Source organism: Arvicanthis niloticus, chromosome 24 (assembly GCF_011762505.2).
Source record: "Arvicanthis niloticus isolate mArvNil1 chromosome 24, mArvNil1.pat.X, whole genome shotgun sequence".
Lineage (NCBI taxonomy): Eukaryota > Metazoa > Chordata > Mammalia > Rodentia > Muridae > Arvicanthis > Arvicanthis niloticus.
In genome coordinates, this window is record NC_133432.1 from 5,611,866 (window position 1) to 5,630,395 (window position 18,530).

Sequence of the window (18,530 nt, forward strand, 5' to 3'; positions counted from 1 at the left end):
AGACAAGATATATACATGTATTTACTGGGTACTGTCATATAAGAGTTACTATTAGGGGTGAGCATAGCAAAAAATGCCTTTTAGACACGAAAAAATAACCTAGTCAGGAACCGGACTCTACACCCAAGGCTGCACCTGATAACCAGAACCCGGAGACATCACTCAACTGAAGAGAGCCAGACAGAAAACTTCCTGAGGAAAGAACCATTGTCCACTTGACCGTACATAAACAGAGACCAAGCGCAATCCTCTGCTCTTCACATCTTTGGGACTTCGGTAGACATCAGAGAAACATCACCTCAATGGGTCCTGCAGCCGGAGACTCTGACCCTGAACCTGGCCTTCAGCTAAGATACAAGCACAGCTGAGCAGCCTTGGGAAGACTGCCTGAGGTCGGGAGTTAGAAACATGGAGTGTGCGTGTTGTGTGATGACTCCCCCCCCCCCCCCCGGCATAATCGGGTATAACCTAGCCTAACCCTGTCCCTCAAGACTCTATTAGTAACGGAGACACTATGAGTGATTAAGAACAAAATAAATGCATTTGCCTCTGCCAGATCACTGGGCAGATGAGATTATGTGGCCAAAAGGCTGCCATTGAAACTGCTGAACCTTGTCCAGCCTGTGGGGAGACTCCTTCTGCACTCTTCCTTTCTTCCTTTCTACCTGGAAGAAAAACTGGGTTTCACTTTCTATTCTCCTCAAAGCTTGGTTTCTGCTTCCAGTTTCCCCTGCTGCAGCCCAGGAGGGAGGGGCAGAGTGCTCCTCCTTGGAAGCAGAGGCTACTTTCTCCATCCCACTGTCTCCTTCTCCAGAGAAGGCAGCAGGAAGCTTCTTCCGGCAGAGCTGAGAAGCACAGAGGATTCAATCCAGGGGACAGGCTGATCCAGCTGAGATGGATCCATTCTGCGACCTGTATGCGACCCCTGGGCACAGTCTAGACCGCTTCCTGGAACACAGCCTTCAGCCCCAGAGGGACTGGAAAGAAGAAGGGCAGGATGCCTGGAATAGAATCGAGAGGTTCTTTCAGGAACAGTGCTTCCGTGATGAGCTGCTCCTGGACCAAGAAGTCCGGGTGCTTAAAGTAGTGAAGGTGAGTGCACAGGGTTCTGGGTTCAAATCTCACCTCTGCCCTATGGGGCTTGTGACCTTGAGAGGTTGGGCCATTTCACCCCTGTGAGCCTGTGTCGTCTTCTTCCTCCTCCTCCTCCTCTTCTTCTTGAGATGGGTTTAGTAGAAGCAGTACATGGGATAAGGCATAGAAAATGTTTCTGTGCATAAAATTAGCCTTGCAAAGCTGAAGGACAGAAGTGGTGGTGATCATTTGGGATTCTGATTTCTGAAAAGACCATACTCGCCAGATTCCAGAAAATGTGTGCCTTTGCTTCCTGCTTAAGAGATACTACTTTGCCAGGTGTGTGTGGTCCTGTATGCCTTTAATCTCATCACTAGAGAGGCAGAGGCAGGCAAATTTCTGAGTTCGAGGCCAGCCTGATCTACAGAGTGAGTTCCAGGACAGCCAGGGCTGCATAGAGAAACCCTGTCTGGAGGATAGAAAAGAAGGGGAAGGGAAGGGTAGGGAAGGAAAGAAAGACTACCACTTTTCTTCTGAAGTTAAAAGGAAACCTATTGTTCTCTAAGTTAGTGCTATTGGTCATGTTAGAGATTACCAACAAGACAGTACTTGGTAAACTATTGCAATTCTAAGGGCTGCCTGTGTAAGTAATTCTGTGTCTATTTATGAAACTCTGTTTCTCCCAGAAAAGCACAAGATTACAGCCCATCCCCTCCAATCGAGATGGTTGGGATCAGAGTTGTAAATGTTGTTTATTTTGCTAAAATGAATGACATCATACATTCACCTGCACAAGTCAGTAACTCTGAGCCAAGGCGGCAGAGGTTAAGACTGGAGAGAAAGAGCTTTTGACTAAGAAGAATCTAGACAGACATTCAAAACCAGAGATCAGAGAGCGTTCTTAGCAAAACAGGTTTCAAGACAGAAATTGAAGCTCCCACAGTGGCTGCAAAAGATACAATTTGCCCCTTTTGTATTCTGGCTCCTACAAACCTCTGACTGACCTAGGTCTAGATCTGTAGCAGCTCTTGGCTTCCGGGACCAGAAGGAAACAACAAAAAAGGAAGTCAAGAGCTGGTCGTGGTGGCCTTCACCTGTAACCCCAGCAGTCAGGAGGAGGTTCAGGCAGGGGGATTACCAGTTTAAGACTGTCTAGCCTGGGCTACATAGCAAGTGACTGCATAGTGAGACATTGCCTAGGGGGACAAAAGGAGGAGTTGAGGTTCACACTCTTGCATTGTCTTTGGTTTTGTTTTTCCACTATTAAACAAAGTATTTTGTTTCATTATAGCTTTTTTCAAACAATCATTTGTTTTGGGCCAGGGAGGTAGTTCTGAGGTTGGTATGTTCTTTGCCTAGTATGGTGACTCACAACCATCTGTAACTAGCTCCAGTTCTAGCCTCTGAGGACAGACCTATGGTGTATGTGTACATGCAGGCAAACGGGACACACACACACACACACACACACACACACAATTGTTGCTACTGTTTCCTTTTGAGAGTTTAGAGCACTTGGGTCTGTCTGTTTTGGACCAGGGATGCCCAACCCATAATGCCCACAGGAAAGGCTTCTTTAAAGAACTGTATAGAAAACGTACCATGAATGGGTCTGGCTTAACTCTCAACTTCAAAGCACCAAAGCTCAGGAGAGGTAACTTTGCCACTGTCACCTTCTACAGGGAGGCTCCTCTGGAAAGGGGACAACGCTGAACCACAGATCTGACCAAGACATGATTCTGTTCCTAAACTGCTTTTCCAGTTTCAAACAGCAGGCGAGAAACCGGGAGGCCATCATCGACTTCATTAAGAAGAAACTGATAAGTTGTAGCAGAAGCCTGGCTTACAATATCACTGTCTTTAAACACAAAGAGGGCAACAGGACCCCTCGCTCCCTCACGCTAAAGATCCAGTCCAGAAAGACTGATGGCATTATTTTGATGGATATTCTTCCGGCTTACGATGCTTTGGGTAAATCCAGTAGTAGTTTGACTTTAAAGAAATGATTCTGGAGTCTTCTTCTGGGAGAGGTTAGAGAAAATAGAAACCAGTGGAGACTGCTCTGTAGGTAGGTAGGTGGGTCTGGAGCTGTACCGTGAAGATGGACAGACTTCCATAAATATCCTTGCATAGGTTCCCATGTCCTGGGGTTGCATAGGGAGGAAGAAGCCACCATAAATAATGAATTCCTGCCCATCCTCTGGAAAGCACCAGGTCAGGCAAACATTCCAAGGTCTTTGGGGTCAGTCGGAACTGTATTTGAATCACCTTTAAAACAAGGCTCTCAAGCTGGGTGGTGATGGAGCAAGCACTTGGGAGGCAGGTTGTGAGTTCGAGGCCAGCCTGAAGTACAGAGCAAATTCCAGGACAGTCAGGGCTACACAGAGAACCCTGTCTCAAAACGTAAGTAAGTAAATAAATAAGCAGATAGATAGATAGACAGATAGATAGATAGATAGATAGATAGATACAAGGCTCTCATATCTTCCTATTTTACAACTTGTACTCCCCTCGGGCCAACAACTTAGCATGTCCAAATCGGGCATGCTGACATATTACATAGGCTAATGTTTAAAGTCGAGTCATCAGAACTGAAAATATTTGTCCACATATGAACTACAATTCCCATGGCTGCCTTGAAGTTTCCCTCCTTTGTGGAGCTGATCTAAGGATTTCATGAACCTGAAGATCTACAGTACTATCCCGGCCTCTGTTGATTCAGTTTTGGATGACGGTGGTGGGTGGGAAAGGAAAGGTTAGAGAAAGATGACTGTGATCCCAGGACTCAGGAAGCTGAGGCGGGCAGACCACAAATCTAATGGCTGCTTGGGATCCATCGCAGAGAGACCCTGTCAAGGAAGAAAAGAAGGGGCTGGAGAGATGGCTCAGCAGTTAAGAGCACTGACTGCTCTTCCAGAGGTTCTGGGTTCAATTCCCAGCAACCACATGGTGGCTCACAACCATCTGTAATGGGGTCCGATATCCTCTTCTGGTGTATCTGAAGACAGTGGCAGTGTACTCGCATATATTTATTAAATAAATAAATAAATAAATAAATAGAGGACGGAAGGGAGGAAGGGGTAGATGAAAAGGGATGAAGGAGGGGAGGGAGATTTCCTGTCTTTCCCATCTCAAAAGGTAGAGTTTGCTGACCAGAAAAGCCTCTCTTCTCAGGACCTATTTCCAGAGACGAGAAACCAGCACCAAAAATCTATGAGACTCTGATAAGAAGTAAGGGCTACCCTGGCGACTTCTCGCCAAGCTTCACAGAGTTACAGAGACATTTTGTGAAAAGCCGCCCTGTTAAACTGAAGAACCTCCTACGGTTGGTGAAGTTCTGGTACCTGAAGGTAAGAGCTGAGAGGAGGCGGAGGAGAGGGTGCGCGCGCACATCCCAGCGGTCTTTGAGAAACTGGGGGGGGGGGGGGGGGGGGTGGCTTGTCGGCAAGTTGCTTGCTTGGGATGCTTAAGGCCGTGGGTTCAGTCCTCGGCAACAGCAAGAGAGATGGAGTGGGGATACAAGAAGTGAGTGAGAGGCCAGGATAAACAGTGAGTGACTTGCCCGAGCACTGGACCACATAAGAGCCCAGCATCCCTGCTGGTGAGAGTGTTTGCATCTTGCTTAGAGCCACGTGCTTCCGGTGACACCTTCCCCAAGGGCGATTAAGTGCTCACTCATATGAGAACAGACATGCCTTTGATAAGCCTCATATGTGTGGCCTTTTATAGCAATAATAAAGCAACCAATGTGACAGACTAATTAGGTCGTGTGATCTAGGCTGTACAAGCCACAGCAGCCATCTCTCCATTTAGTCTTTCCGGCTGTTTTGTTTCTTTCTTTCTTTCTTCTTCCCTTCCTTCCTTTCTTTTTTCTTTTCTTTCTTTCTTTCTTTTTTTTTTTTTTTTGAGCTTTCTTTTTTTAATTGGATTTTATTTATTTACATTTTTATTTGATTTACATATTTTATTTATTTACATTTCGAATGTTATCCCCTTTCCCGGTTTCCCCTCCAGAACCCCCCTATCCCATCCTCCCTCCCCCTTTCCGGCTGTGTCTAATGGCATGTATCCCTGCCACCATCCTGGAGATGAGAAAATTGAGGCCGACAGATAACAGGTAGAGCTGAGATTTGAACAAGGGTGCCTGACTCTAGAATCTGTGCTCGTAAGCAGTCCCAGAAAATGCTTCTTCAGTTTAGTATTTCTAGTTATCTGTCAATTGCAAAGGGCTCATAAAAAAAAAAAAAAAAAAAAAAAAAAAAAAAAAAAAAAAAAAAAAAAAAAAAAAAAAGTCAAAAAATGCCTAAGGAAGGAGGAGAGAGATTCACACATGGTCTCCCGGGCAGTGGCTTTTCTTCCATGTTTTATCTTCATCTGCATTCACACAGCCCACACCGGGATGTTAGGTAGCAGGAGTCATGCTATCTCACTGCGGTTTTGCTCCATCCTTTAAACACACATACCAGCTGACCTTGATCAGCACACTTTCCTGTCTTTTCTCCCATCAACTGTAAGACCTCCTGAGCTACAGGTAGGTATTTACTGCCCTTCCCATCAGGAAATGTTTCCCAACATTTTCATCGCCCCACCGGTCACCTGGCTCTAAGTAGGCCATCTCTGCCAGCAGTGGACTGGAGGGATGGCTCAGCAGTTAAGAGCACCCACTGCTCTTGCACCAGACCCACCTTGGGCAGCTCAACCATCATCACTCCAGCTCCAAGGAATCCAGCGCCCTCTTCTGGCCTCTACTTGCATTGCCTTCCCATGCACATAAACAGACACATGGATACACATAATTTAAGAACATAGTGATTTCTTTCTTTCTTTCTTTCTTTCTTTCTTTCTTTCTTTTTTTTTTAGCAAATTATGTGTATAGTGTGTATGTATATGTGTGTCTGTGTGTCTGTGTGTAGGTCTCAGGATGGTTGTCTTCCTCAATCTCCTCCATAAATCCTAGGACAGGGTCTTTCAGTTGGCCTTAGACTGTAGAGTTTTCTACATGGCTGTCTAGCTAGCTAGCTTTCTCTGGGGAGTGCCTGACTCTGCCTCCCGAGCACTGGAATTATAGGCAGGCATGACATCCACATCATTATGTGACTTCTAGGGATCTTTTACCCGCTGAGCCACCTCCCTGGCTCAGATTTCAGTACATAAATATTCCTGATGTTCTCTAACAGATTTTACTTATCTGAACCTTCTCTCTCTCTCTCTCTCTCCCCCCCACACTTCAAACAGCATCAAAAATGTATAAAAATGAAGGTAAAAATTTTTGTGTGTATGCATGTGTGCATATCCGTGTGAAAATAAGCTGTATCTGTGCTCATAAGGGAAGTGCCAATTGGACTTAGTGTGTGTGTGCATGTGTGTGAATGTGTGTGTGTGCATGTGTGTGCATGTGTGTGAATGTGTGTGTGTGCATGTGTGTGCATGTGTGTGAACATGTGTGTGTGAGTGTGTGTGTGAATGTGTGTGTGTGCATGTGTGTGCATGTGTGTGAACATGTGTGTGTGAGCGTGTGTGTGAATGTGTGTGTGTGCATGTGTGTGCATGTGTGTGAACATGTGTGTGTGAGTGTGTGTGTGCATGTGTGTGTGTGCATGTGTGTGAATGTGTGTGTGCATGTGTGTGCATGTGTGTGAACATGTGTGTGTGAGTGTGTGTGTGAATGTGTGTGTGTGCATGTGTGTGAACATGTGTGTGTGAGCGTGTGTGTGTGTGCATGTGTGTGCATGTGTGTGAACATGTGTGTGTGAGTGTGTGTGAACATGTGTGTGTGTGCATGTGTGTGCATGTGTGTGAACATGTGTGTGTGAGTGTGTGTGAACATGTGTGTGTGTGCATGTGTGTGAATGTGTGTGTGTGCATGTGTGTGCATGTGTGTGAATGTGTGTGTGTGCATGTGTGTGAATGTGTGTGAACATGTGTGTGTGAGTGTGTGTGTGAATGTGTGTGTGCATGTGTGTGCATGTGTGTGAACATGTGTGTGTGAGCGTGTGTGTGAATGTGTGTGTGTGCATGTGTGTGTGTGTTTGAGGAAGGGGAATTTATAACCACCTAATTTTTCTTATAATATGCTTAGTATACACTAAATTCCATTTTTAACTTCTTCTTGTATATGATGTGACTTTGGCAACACCTTTATTTCCTCCCAAATAACTAACAAGTTGTCCATCACGTCTTGAATTATGCATTTTTTTCTAACTGAACTAAAATATTAGCTTTGTTGAAACTATTAAATCCACAAACCTAATGGGTACTAATTCCGAGCGGTCTATTCTGTTATACTGGGTTGGTTTTCTTTTTAAATCCTGAGGGCTTGAACCCAGGGCCTTGGGCAGGCCGGATGAGCATCCAACCGTTAAGCCACTTCCTCAGCTCTTGACTCTTGTTTATTCTTACGCCAAACACTGCTACTTCCAGGTAGAAGGTGAGGACTGACAGCCAAGGTTGGCCTGTGACCCACACTTGAGTGGCAAGTTGTTGCGGGTAATTTTTAATAAAAGGTGCCTGGTCCAGGCTATTCCCAGACAGCCACCATTTTCCTGTGGCTCCAACTCTGGACAGCGGCTCCAGCTATCTAGAAACACCGGCCCTGGCACCCACGAGACACCAGCATGGTGGCTGGCTCTGCCAATCCACCACGCTGCCCACAATGCTTGGCTGAGCCCAGACCATCCCACTATGTCCGCAGTACCCAGTAGAAATAAGACTCTTAATGCTTAAAGATTATCCAATATGGCTGGGCGGTGGTGGCGCACGCCTTTAATCCCAGCACTTGGGAGGCAGAGGCAGGTGGATTTCTGAGTTGGAGGCCAGCCTGGTCTACAGAGTGAGTTCCAGGACAGCCAGGGCTATACAGAGAAACCCTGTCTTGAAAAACCAAGAAAAAAAAAAAGATTATCCAATATTTATATATTTGGAAATGCTCAACTAACAAGATGCCCACATAATTACAGTTGTTACCCAATCTAACCTTAGATATAAATTGTTACCCAGGACTGCTCTTGATCCATCCGTAGTTCTCCATGGCTGCTACTTCTCTCCTTTTTCTTCTAGCTCCTCCCACATTAGCTCCTCCCACATTAGCTCCTCCCCAACCACCATGCTTATTGCAAATGATGTAGCAGTAGTAGCAGGAAATTATCCCACTACAGCAAGTACCCACATCTCTCCTCTCTCTCTCTCTCTCTCTCTCTCTCTCTCTCTCTCTCTCTCTCTCTCTCTCTCACACACACACACACACACACACACACACACATCACTGGGAGCCAGGCATGGTGGACATACCCGTATTCCCACCACCTGTGGGATTGGATACAGCTGAGGCAGAAGAACTGCAAGTTTCAGGCTAGCCTGGGCTACACATCCAGACTCCATCTAAAAAACTAAAAATCACCAGGGTTTTAACTATCATCTAGTAACGTTGTTTCGCTCAGTGGACATGGCATCAAATTGTCTTCTAGATTCTCATATTCAATGCACAGGTTAGTGCATCTCTATGTTCTTGGCAGAGAACCACCCCTTCCCCCTCCCCAGTGCACTGACTCATGTCTAGGTGGTAGAGAGCAGGTGACAGTGGAGCGGTCAGCCCCAGTGAGCCTTCTCCATCACCCCTGTCTACGAGGCTGGGCAAACATTGTGGGAAAGGAGGTAGAAAGAGTCTAAGCGCCGGTGACAGGGAGGACGGCTACAAAATAGTGTCTTATGGACGTGACGGTCTCACTGCCCCTGAGCCCACAGCAACAGTAGCTTGCTGCATGAGACCTACGCAGGATTAAGCTAGTTAGTGTTTTAGCATCCATGAGGGAGAGCCGAGAGCTACCGGCCATCGATGGCTGCTGACAGAGGGATTTTCCTCAGAGGTGTGGCTCCTGACAGATGCCCACGCTCTGGGGGATGCCCCTACATCCATGCACATAAGGGCAGCTCCAAATGAACCCCATGGGGTATGAAGAGAAGGAAAAAAGGAGGAGGGGAAGAAGACGGGTGGAGGAGGAGGGGATGGGGGGACAGTGGATATGGTCAAAAGATATTGTATACAGGTATAGAATTTCAAATATATCCCATTGCCTTCTCCATTCTAACTGGAAATCATGGGTTGATAAGCGGATGGCCCTCAAGGAAACCACACGCCATCAGTCCGTCTAGACGGACCATTTCCTGGCTGTATCACGTAAAGGAATAAGGGAATCTGAAAATTCTTAGAGCATTAATCAAATCAAGTGCTCTCTCTCTCTCTCTCCTTCCCTTCCTTCCTCTCCGCCATCCCCCCCCACACACTTCTCCAGTACCTCAGATATAAATATGGAAGGGCACAATTGCCCTCAAAATATGCACTAGAGCTGCTAACCATCTACGCCTGGGAAATGGGTACAAATAGCAGTGATAGCTTCGATCTGGACGAAGGGTTTGTAGCCGTGATAGACCTCCTCAGGGACTATCAAGACATCTGCATCTACTGGACCAAGTACTATGATTTCCAAAACGAGGTCGTCAGGAACTTCCTGAAGAAACAGTTGAAGGGAGACCGGTGAGTCTATCAACCACGTCATTTATGGCTCTGAGGACTAGAATCCCTGACTGGCGTGGCTTGGAAAAATGAAGGGACTCAGAAGGCTTTTGCACTTGAAAATATCCATTGGTGAAGAGACTTCAAGTATGGCCGTCACCAAGGTCTCTGTCTGTGAGCAGTGCAACCCTTCCCTACCCAGGATCTTCCCGTTAAGTCCGGGTTTATCACTTCAAGGTTGCAATGGTTCTAGCCTTCTCCTCTAGACACCTAATTTCCAGTATAAGAAAGCATATGTCAAGCAAAACCTCAGAGAGTCATTCTCGGGAGCTTGCTGAGGCTGTATCTCCAATCCTAACGGAAGGGTTTTGCTTGCAGAAGTTGCTCCTACGGAAAGGTTCCTACCCCGCCCCAACGCCCCCTCCACCCCCATTCTGGGCCTTCTGAAGAATGCTCTCTGTTGGCCAAACCTTCAGTTTTAAATGAGAGAGTTAATTATGGAGTATATGGGAGAGATAAAGGAAATCAAGCAGAGACAATTGAGTAGCCTCAGAAGGAGAGCAGCAGCTTCCACCCCGCTCCGCCCTGGCCCCGCCCCCGCCCCCAACACCCTTCAGGGGTCAACTGGGGAAGTTGAAGCAGTCAGCTGGGGTTCCCAGTTGATCTTTCTCTCCAAGGATGCAGCTCCCCATGTCTGACCCATGACTGTGCTTCCAGCTTTCTGTTCCCAGTGTAGCATGAGAGAAAACAATAGCCTCTTTGGGGAAGTGGGTGGGACTGTGAGGATGCCAGTGACATGGTGACCATGGACTTGGAGTCTTGGAAGAAAAGTTTGAGATCTGTGTTTGGGTCTGAAATGGTGGGGGTTGTGGAGGGGCGACCCCGCCTCCAGAGCCAGCTTTTAGGGACCTTAAACATCCCATGACAATTTGCTCTTATAACACGCTCTATGGTTCCACAGAGATGAGTGTCAGAGCCAGTATCCTGACTCTCACGGAGATCTGCCGCCATTTTCTCCCCCAGGCCCATTATCCTAGACCCAGCTGACCCCAACAACAACCTAGGGAGGAGAAACGGATGGGACCTGGTGGCCACAGAAGCTGCTTACTGCCTGCATCAGGTCTGTTGCCTGACTGCAGACCCCAGAAGGAGCTGGAATGTACAGGTACTATACTATCTCCTAGTCAGAACTCACACTAACACGCACTGGGGCCACGGGCAACTCTCCCCACAGCACCCAGAAGTCCCATCACAGGGCCACATATTTAGGTATTGCCAGCCTAGTTTCTATCTATAAGCACCCAGGTCTCAGTTCATCCATCTGTAAAATGGGCGGGCAATCTGCCCTGTACTATAGTCACCTCAGAGACAGAGTCGAAGAATTTGCTCACCTCTAGCTGGGTCTCCCCTAGAGTAATCGTTTCCCATTTGGTGGGTCATCAAAGTGTAGTTTCTCACTATTTAAATAGTAAGCGTAGTATGTTTTTTAAAAATTAAGTGAGTCGGGGTTGGGGATTTAGCTCAGTAGTAAGCACTTGCTGATGGTCCTGGGTTCGGTCCTCAGCTCCGAAAAAAAAAAAAAAATTAAGTGAGTCTTCCACAACCCATTGCAGACAGTAAGCCAGCTACAGCCGTGCTCCCATAGGCTACCACTCTCTTGGATCTGAGTGTAAAGTCAGAATCCAATGTTTGGACCCAAGGATTGGACTTAAGGGTTCCCCAGGAAGCTGCCTCTCCAACCTGCTAAACCCACATAAACCCTGCCCCTTGACCCACTGTTTATCTTCTGCAGGAAAAGTTGGAATTTGTCCTCAAAGATGGCCTCACAGCAAAGGAAGCAAGGCAGACAGATAGGGTCAGACAGGGACCTGCCATCTGGCCATCAAGTGTTGATAACTGAGAATGTCCCAAAAAACCAAAGGACTCTTGGGAAGCAAGAAAAAATAAAATTAAAAAAAAAAAAAAAAAAAAAAAAAACCTACCTAAGACTCTTGTCTCAGTTAGGGTTTCTATTGCTGTGAACAGACACCATGACCACGGCAGCTCTTAAAACGGAAAGCATTTCACTGGGGCTGGCTTACAGGTTCAGAGGTTCAGTCCAGTATCATCATGGCGAGAAGCATGGCAGTGTGCAGGCAGGCATGGTGCAGGAGGAGCTGAGAGTTCTACAGCTTGATCCAAAGGCAGGAGGCAAAGAACTGGTTTGAGTTTCTGAGACCTTAAAGCCCACCTCCAAAGTGATCCACTTCCTCCAGCAGGGCCACACCCACTTCAGCAAGGACACACCCACTCCAGCAAGGACACACCCACTCCAGCAAGGACACACCCACTCCAGCAAGGACACACCCACTCCAGCAAGGACACACCCACTCCAGCAAGGACACACCCACTCCAGCAAGGACACACCCACTCCAGCAAGGACACACCCACTCCAGCAAGGACACACCCACTCCAGCAAGGACACACCCACTCCAGCAAGGACACACCCACTCCAGCAAGGACACACCCACTCCAGCAAGGACACACCCACTCCAGCAAGGACACACCCACTCCAGCAAGGACACACCCACTCCAGCAAGGACACACCCACTCCAGCAAGGACACACCTACTACAACCATTCCCTATGGTCCTATGGGGACCATTTTTATTCAAACCACTACAATCTCCCTCCATCTCAACCCCCCAGTTTCTCAGAAACTCCATCTCCCGAGCACCCGCTGTCAACCTCCTTACCTCCCCTCAGTAAATACCGCGTGCACGGAGAAGTATGTGCTGTCCCTCGGCGTGTTGTCACTTCACTGAAGCTATTGTTCAGTGGGTTATTCCGTTACTAAATTATCTTGACAGACAATTCCCTAGTCACTGAAACAAAACAGAAGGTACCACCATGGAGAACAAGTCAGGGCACTTCTGAGCATCACCTGGGGGTGTGTGGACGGTGTGGGCTCCAAGGACCAATGTCAAGACTGTGCTCAACAGATAGGAGAAGGACACCTGTTCCTGTTACTTCTCTGTGTGGTAGAAAACTAAACCCCGGCCCGGGGCTTCTTCCTGCCTTAGACTGTTTATTTCCTGGATGGAGGACACATGCAGCCTTTATATTTTTAATATGCCTTAGGCAGCATAATAGCTGGGCAGCTGCCTACCCTCCATGCTGTTAGAGTCTACTTTCTTATTGCTAAACCTGAGTTATCACTATTTACTACCTGAGCTGCCCTTAACCCAACTGGACAGCCCTCTGGGCCATGTTCTCTTGGCTGTGAGTCCATGGCGGCTCTCCTTCCTGCACGTTCTTCTTCCATGGTAGCTTCCCCCTCTTCTCCCTCTCCCTACTTTCCCTCTTCCTCTTCCTCCTCTTCCTCCTCCTCCTCCTCTTCTTCCTTCTCCTCCTCCTCCTCTTCCTCCTTCTCCTCCTCCTCCTCTTCCTCCTCCTCCTCTTCTTCCTTCTCCTCCTCCTCCTCTTCCTCCTCCTCCTCCTCTTCCTCCTCCTCCTCCTTCTCTTCCTCCTCCTCCTCCTCCTCCTCCTCCTCCTCCTCCTCCTCCTTCTTCTTCCTTCTTCTTCTTCTTCTTCTTCTTCTTCTTCTTCTTCTTCTTCTTCTTCTTCTTCTTCCTCTCTCTCTCTCTCTCTCTCTCTCTCTCTCTCTCTCTCTCTCTCTCTCTCCAAGCACTGAAACCTGGACCTGTGTCTCTTCTGCCCAGCTATTGGCTGTCAGTATCTTTATTCACCAATCAGAATTAACTTGGGGACAGGGTCCCAGGGGCTACCTGCAGATTCCAGGTCTTGAGGGCTACACTTTGCATTACAGTAGACAGTAAAAGACAGAACCTCAACATGTCCGTGGTTGTGACAAAACATCATGACCAAGGCGACTTACAGAAGGAAGGGTTCATTTTTTGCTTGCAGTTCCACAGAGATGAGAGTCTTTCATCGTGGCAGGGAAGTACGGTTGCAGGCCAGCATGGTGGCTGGAGCTGACATCCTCAGTGGCAAGCAGGAAGACAAAACAGTGGCCTTGGAATGTTGTGGGCTTTTGAAATCCCAAAACTTGCCCCCGATGATATACTAGTATCCTCCTGCAAGGCCACACTTTCTAGTCTTCCTCCAACAATTCTACCAACTGAAGACCGTGTGTTCAAATGCCCAAGACTATGAGGGACATCTCCTTTAACCTACCAGGAAACCATTCCAGATCCAAGCCATCTTTTCAGCAAATATGTCAGAATTCTGTGACGTATTTTCATGTCTAGAACCAGTACCCCGAGGCAGAATTTTTAGGATACGTCCAGACTTTTGGCGTAATGGTGATCACCCTTGGACAACCCTCTCCTAAAGCTAGACACATTAAATTACATCACTGTAATCTCTAGGCTCCCTTAAGGACAACATTGTTGTGTCCCCGTGATGGGTGAGGATTCTGAATAATTCCACACAGGGAGAGTATCGTTCAGAATCCAGTTCTAGCTGTGGTCTGGGTGAGGGGCACGGTGTGAGTTAGTGGTCCTCTGAACCTCGGGTAGCCGAGCGTCTTATGCAGCTATAACCTTAGTAGATGATAAACTATACCAGGAGTTAGAAGGAAGAAGCTTCGTAGACAACAGACAGTTCTTACCGCACATTTGCCCTTTCTCTCCTCTCTCTTGCAGCGAGCGAGGGACATTCAGGTGACAGTGAAGCAAACGGAAATGGAAGACTGGACGCTCTGGACGAACCCCTACAGCCCCATCAGGAAGATGAAAGCAGAGATCAGGAGGGAATTGAACCTCTGCGGGGAGCTACGCATCTCCTTCCAGGAACCGAGAGGGGAGAGGCAGCTGCTTAGCAGCCGGAAGACCCTGTCGGATTATGGGATATTCTCTAAGGTGAACATCCGGGTGCTGGAGACCTTCCCTCCTGAGATCCTGGTCTTTGTGAAGTATCCCGGTGGCCAGAGCAAGCCTTTTGCCATCCACCCTGATAATACGATCTTAGACCTGAAAGAGAAAATCGAAGATGCCGGAGGCCCTTGTACTGAGGATCAGGTGCTACTGTGGGGGGATGAGGAGCTGGAAGATGACGATGGCCTGGCGGAGCTTGAGATCAAAGACTGTGACACCATCGAGCTCAGTAGAGTGAGCTAATCTGGCTGCTCATGTCAGTGCCTATAATCTATGGCTCCCCACCTCATCCCTAGACCTCAACCTGTCCTTTCTATAGCTTAAATATCAACATCTCCTCTTGCTTAAAACCCTCCTGTGTTTTCCCATAATACAGAATGAAGCTCGAGTTTCTTTCCCTAATAGTCAGGGTCTTTAATACAATCAAGCTGAGCCCTTCCTAGTCCCCCACCCCCACTCTAAACACTCAACTCACACGGAGCGTCGAGTCACACCAAATACCGAGGACCAAGTCACACCGAGTGCTGAGTCACACTGAGCACAAGTACTGAGGCCCCAGTCACAACGAGTGCAGGTCACACTGAGTGGAAGTCGCACCGAGGGCAGGGCCGAGTCATACTTCCATCACTCTGCCTCAACCATCCTTCCCCGCCCCCCCCCCCCCCCAGCCTGTGTTTCTGTCTTTCTGTAAGTCACCGAATCTCAAAGAGCAGACCCCAGATTGACAGGTCCCTCGCTTCTCCAGAAACCTCTTAGAAGGGAAAACTAACCCGAGCCAGATATTCCACTGGGACTCAGTAGTCCCTGTCTTAACAAACCTTCCACGTCGTCCTGCATGCTCATGTTTGAAACCAACTACTATCTGGCCCATACAGAGGCCAAGTCATCTTATGTTCCCACCCTCTTCCTTCATCCACGTTAGACTCCTGTGAACGTCCATGGGACCTTAATCATGCTGTTTTGTTAGATCTATCTCCCTCGTCTAATCAGTCTTGATTGTTTTTAATGCCTTAGGCCTTGTAATATAGAATGGTACCTGTTGGGCCCCATTTTGACCCTGGTTTGGGCCTTAAAGACAAACCTGAGCCTGGCTCACATTTTGAGACCCATGACTTAACAGGACCTATTTAGCCCTGCCTCTGCTCAGCTGTTGGTGATATAGTGCTTTGCCATTGGCCCTGTCAGTCACCTCATACCCTCCGTCACCTTACCCACCCCTATGTCATCTCACCCCTCTAAAACCCCTCATCCCTATGCTCTGAGTTTATATAAACAAGAGGTTGCTACATTAAAGTTGAGTTCCTGCTTCGACAAGACTCCGGGTGTGTTTCTTTTGGGCCGTCAACACGCGCCATCCCGCTCAGCCCCAGAGCGACCCGGCCGGACTGGGACCTCTCTCCTCTCACCTGGACCTGCTGGCTGCAAGGAGCCAACAGGTACCAATCCGGTATCAATGTTTGACATGTGCTTATTAAATAAAGAAGAGAACCAAACGAATGGCTTTGAATCCTTCGATGTTGTCTTGATCAGGCCTGATGCCATTTCGGTAGTCCACATACTTTCAGGTGCCCCTGACCCACATGTCATTTTCTGAAGATGGCCCCAAGTCAGCTATACAAACCTCAAGCCGGTGGGTAGTAGCCATGGCCTCTTTCTGTCTAAATCTACTTGGTGGAAGGTGATAAGGTTAGAGTCCATCCATTGGCTACCGTTAGCCAATCACAGATCTCAGTCTTGGAGAGTGGGGTCCGGTAAAGTTCTGGTATGGTCGGGATTGAAAGAAACTAAACAGCCAAGAATAGATCCATGTCAAGCCCTTACGTAAACACAGAAAGAGAGCCATTAGCCCACGGAATAGAGCCACGAACTGCAAGAGAGGAAGCTGAAGCACACTGGAGCCCGGGGAGAGAGGCTGCGGGACTTGGTTGTCCTCTTCCCTCCCAGATTCTCCTTGTGCCCTTTCACCTTTCACATCCCTGAGTGAATCAAAGTGGGCATCTTTTCTGCCCTCCGACCTTCTGTTTCCTTAGCTCGCTTCAGTTTATGTATCGGCCCCTCCATACATGCAGAATCGCATGCATGCACTTGTGTGAACGTTACACCAAAAAGTCTCACAGACAACACCATATGACTCTCTTCACAGCTGCCTTGGGGTTGGATGAACTTGTAGAAATAACAGCCCTTCGACATTTTACAGCTATGGAAAAAAAAAGCTTAGAATGTATTAGCCGGGCAGTGGTGGTGCACGCCTTTAATCCCAGCACTTGGGAGGCAGAGGCAGGAGGATTTCTGAGTTCGAGGCCAGCCTGGTCTACAGAGTGAGTTCCAGGACAGCCAGGGCTACACAGAGAAACCCTGTCTCGAAAAACCAAAACCAAACAAACAAAAAGAATATAGGAATTTATGTTCAGAGGGAGAGGAATCAGGACAGGCCCTTGGCCAAATGTCCAGGCTTTCCTGTGTCTCCTGGACAGACTCCGTCTGGTACCTCACTGCTGGGGGGGGGGGGGGGGGCTGAGGGTAGGGCACACCTGGTTCCTAACAAATAGGACAACAGTTACCAATCTAAGCCTGTTGTTGGAGTCACATAAGTGACATGTGATGTGTGCTGGTCCTAGTACACAGGAAAGGCTCAAGAAATAGTCACCAGTCTTTAGCATTCATAGTTTGATTGGCTTGCCCCCACCCCCACCCCCAGCAGCCACATCATCACCAGCCACCAAATGCCACAAAAAGTCCCCCCATCGTGGATATCTATCTCTCTGTGTCTGTCTCTATGTCTCTCTGTCTCTCTGTGTCTCTCTGTATGTGTCTCTGTGTCTCTGTCTCTTTCTGTCTCTCTCTGTCTCTCTGTGTGTCTCTCTCTGTGTCTCTGTCTTTCTCTCTTCCTCCATCCCTCTCTGTCTCATTCCCACTCCCAGGAGGCCCCCACCTCCCATCCCAAATCTCTTGCATGAGATCTGTTGTTTGGTGTGAATGTGATCTCTCCCTCAGTCCTGATGTATATTCTTCCTCCTGCCCAGGACAAGGGATGGAAGAGGTGACCCAGACACTGAGAGCACACACTGCTCTTGTAGGGGACTCAAATTTGATTCCCAGCACCCATACTTGGCAGTTCACAGCTGCCTGCAACTCCAATTCCAGGGAACCCAACAGTAACCTTTTCTAGCTTCTGAGAATGCACACACACACACTACAAACATATAAACATATACATAAACACATACACACACACAGCACATACATACATATACACAAACAAAGACATAAACACATACACACATGCACACACATATATACACACATATATATACACACATAACATACACATATGGCATACACACATGGCACATATAAAAACACATATACACAGGCAAACACCTATATACATCACAGACAATTAAAAAAATAAAAATTAGTGAATCTAATGGCCAGCAGTTGTCACGAATTGCTTTTCTTTTTGCTCTGAGTTTCCCTTTCACATCCTGGCCGGGAGTGGAAGAAGCTGTAAGAGCTGCATCCTCTCTGACTCAGCAGATTTACATTTGCTTCTGTGCTGGAGCCAAACCACAAAAGGAAAGATGAGACGGCAGTTTCGGTTTCTCTCCATCGCCTTTCTACCTCTCCTTCCTTCCCAGTAACACAACTTTAAGGTAGATACATTGTTAAAGGGTAAAAACTACACTTCCCTGTCTTCCTTGCTGGAGTGTGACCATGCGATTAAGTTCTGGCAGTGGAGTTCATTTGCATCTTGTGCATAAATTTGCATGTTTGCCTTTAAATTTATATTTGTCTGTTGGGTCCAGAATTCCTAGAAGAGGAGTCTCTCCTGTTTTGCTTGCTTATTTTGGCTCTTTTTTTTTTTTTTTTTTAGCAGGGAGGAAGAGTGTTTTGTGTGTGTGTGTGTGTTTGTGTGTACATAATATGTGTATATGATGTGTGTGTATGATGTGTGTGAATGATGTGTGTATGGTATGTATGTATGGTGTATGTATGGTGTATGTATATGATGTGTGTATATGACGTGTGTATATGATGTGTGTGCTTGTGTAAGGTGTGTATGTATGATGT

General features: G+C 47.5%; 1 protein-coding gene across 1 annotated transcript; it reads left to right on the forward strand.

Annotated features, from left to right (window-relative positions):
• Positions 1-646: 646 nt before the first annotated feature.
• Positions 647-15,902, forward strand: LOC143437607 (2'-5'-oligoadenylate synthase-like protein 2). The gene is made up of 6 exons (XM_076922498.1): positions 647-1,092; positions 2,757-3,045; positions 4,249-4,424; positions 9,363-9,604; positions 10,607-10,748; positions 14,229-15,902. Exons 1-6 carry the CDS (start codon positions 895-897, stop codon positions 14,700-14,702), a joined length of 1,521 nt encoding a protein of 506 aa, XP_076778613.1. The 5' UTR covers positions 647-894; the 3' UTR covers positions 14,703-15,902.
• The last annotated feature ends 2,628 nt before the right edge of the window (positions 15,903-18,530 follow it).

Excerpts from the sequence above, each read along its gene's own strand:
- LOC143437607 (XM_076922498.1), top strand. The coding sequence starts at position 895 with ATGGATCCATTCTGCGACCTGTATGCGACCCCTGGGCACAGTCTAGAC. Across the intron at positions 1,093-2,756 it reads GGGTGCTTAAAGTAGTGAAG|GGAGGCTCCTCTGGAAAGGG; the intron begins GTGAGTGCACAG and ends CACCTTCTACAG. Across the intron at positions 9,605-10,606 it reads AAACAGTTGAAGGGAGACCG|GCCCATTATCCTAGACCCAG; the intron begins GTGAGTCTATCA and ends TTTCTCCCCCAG.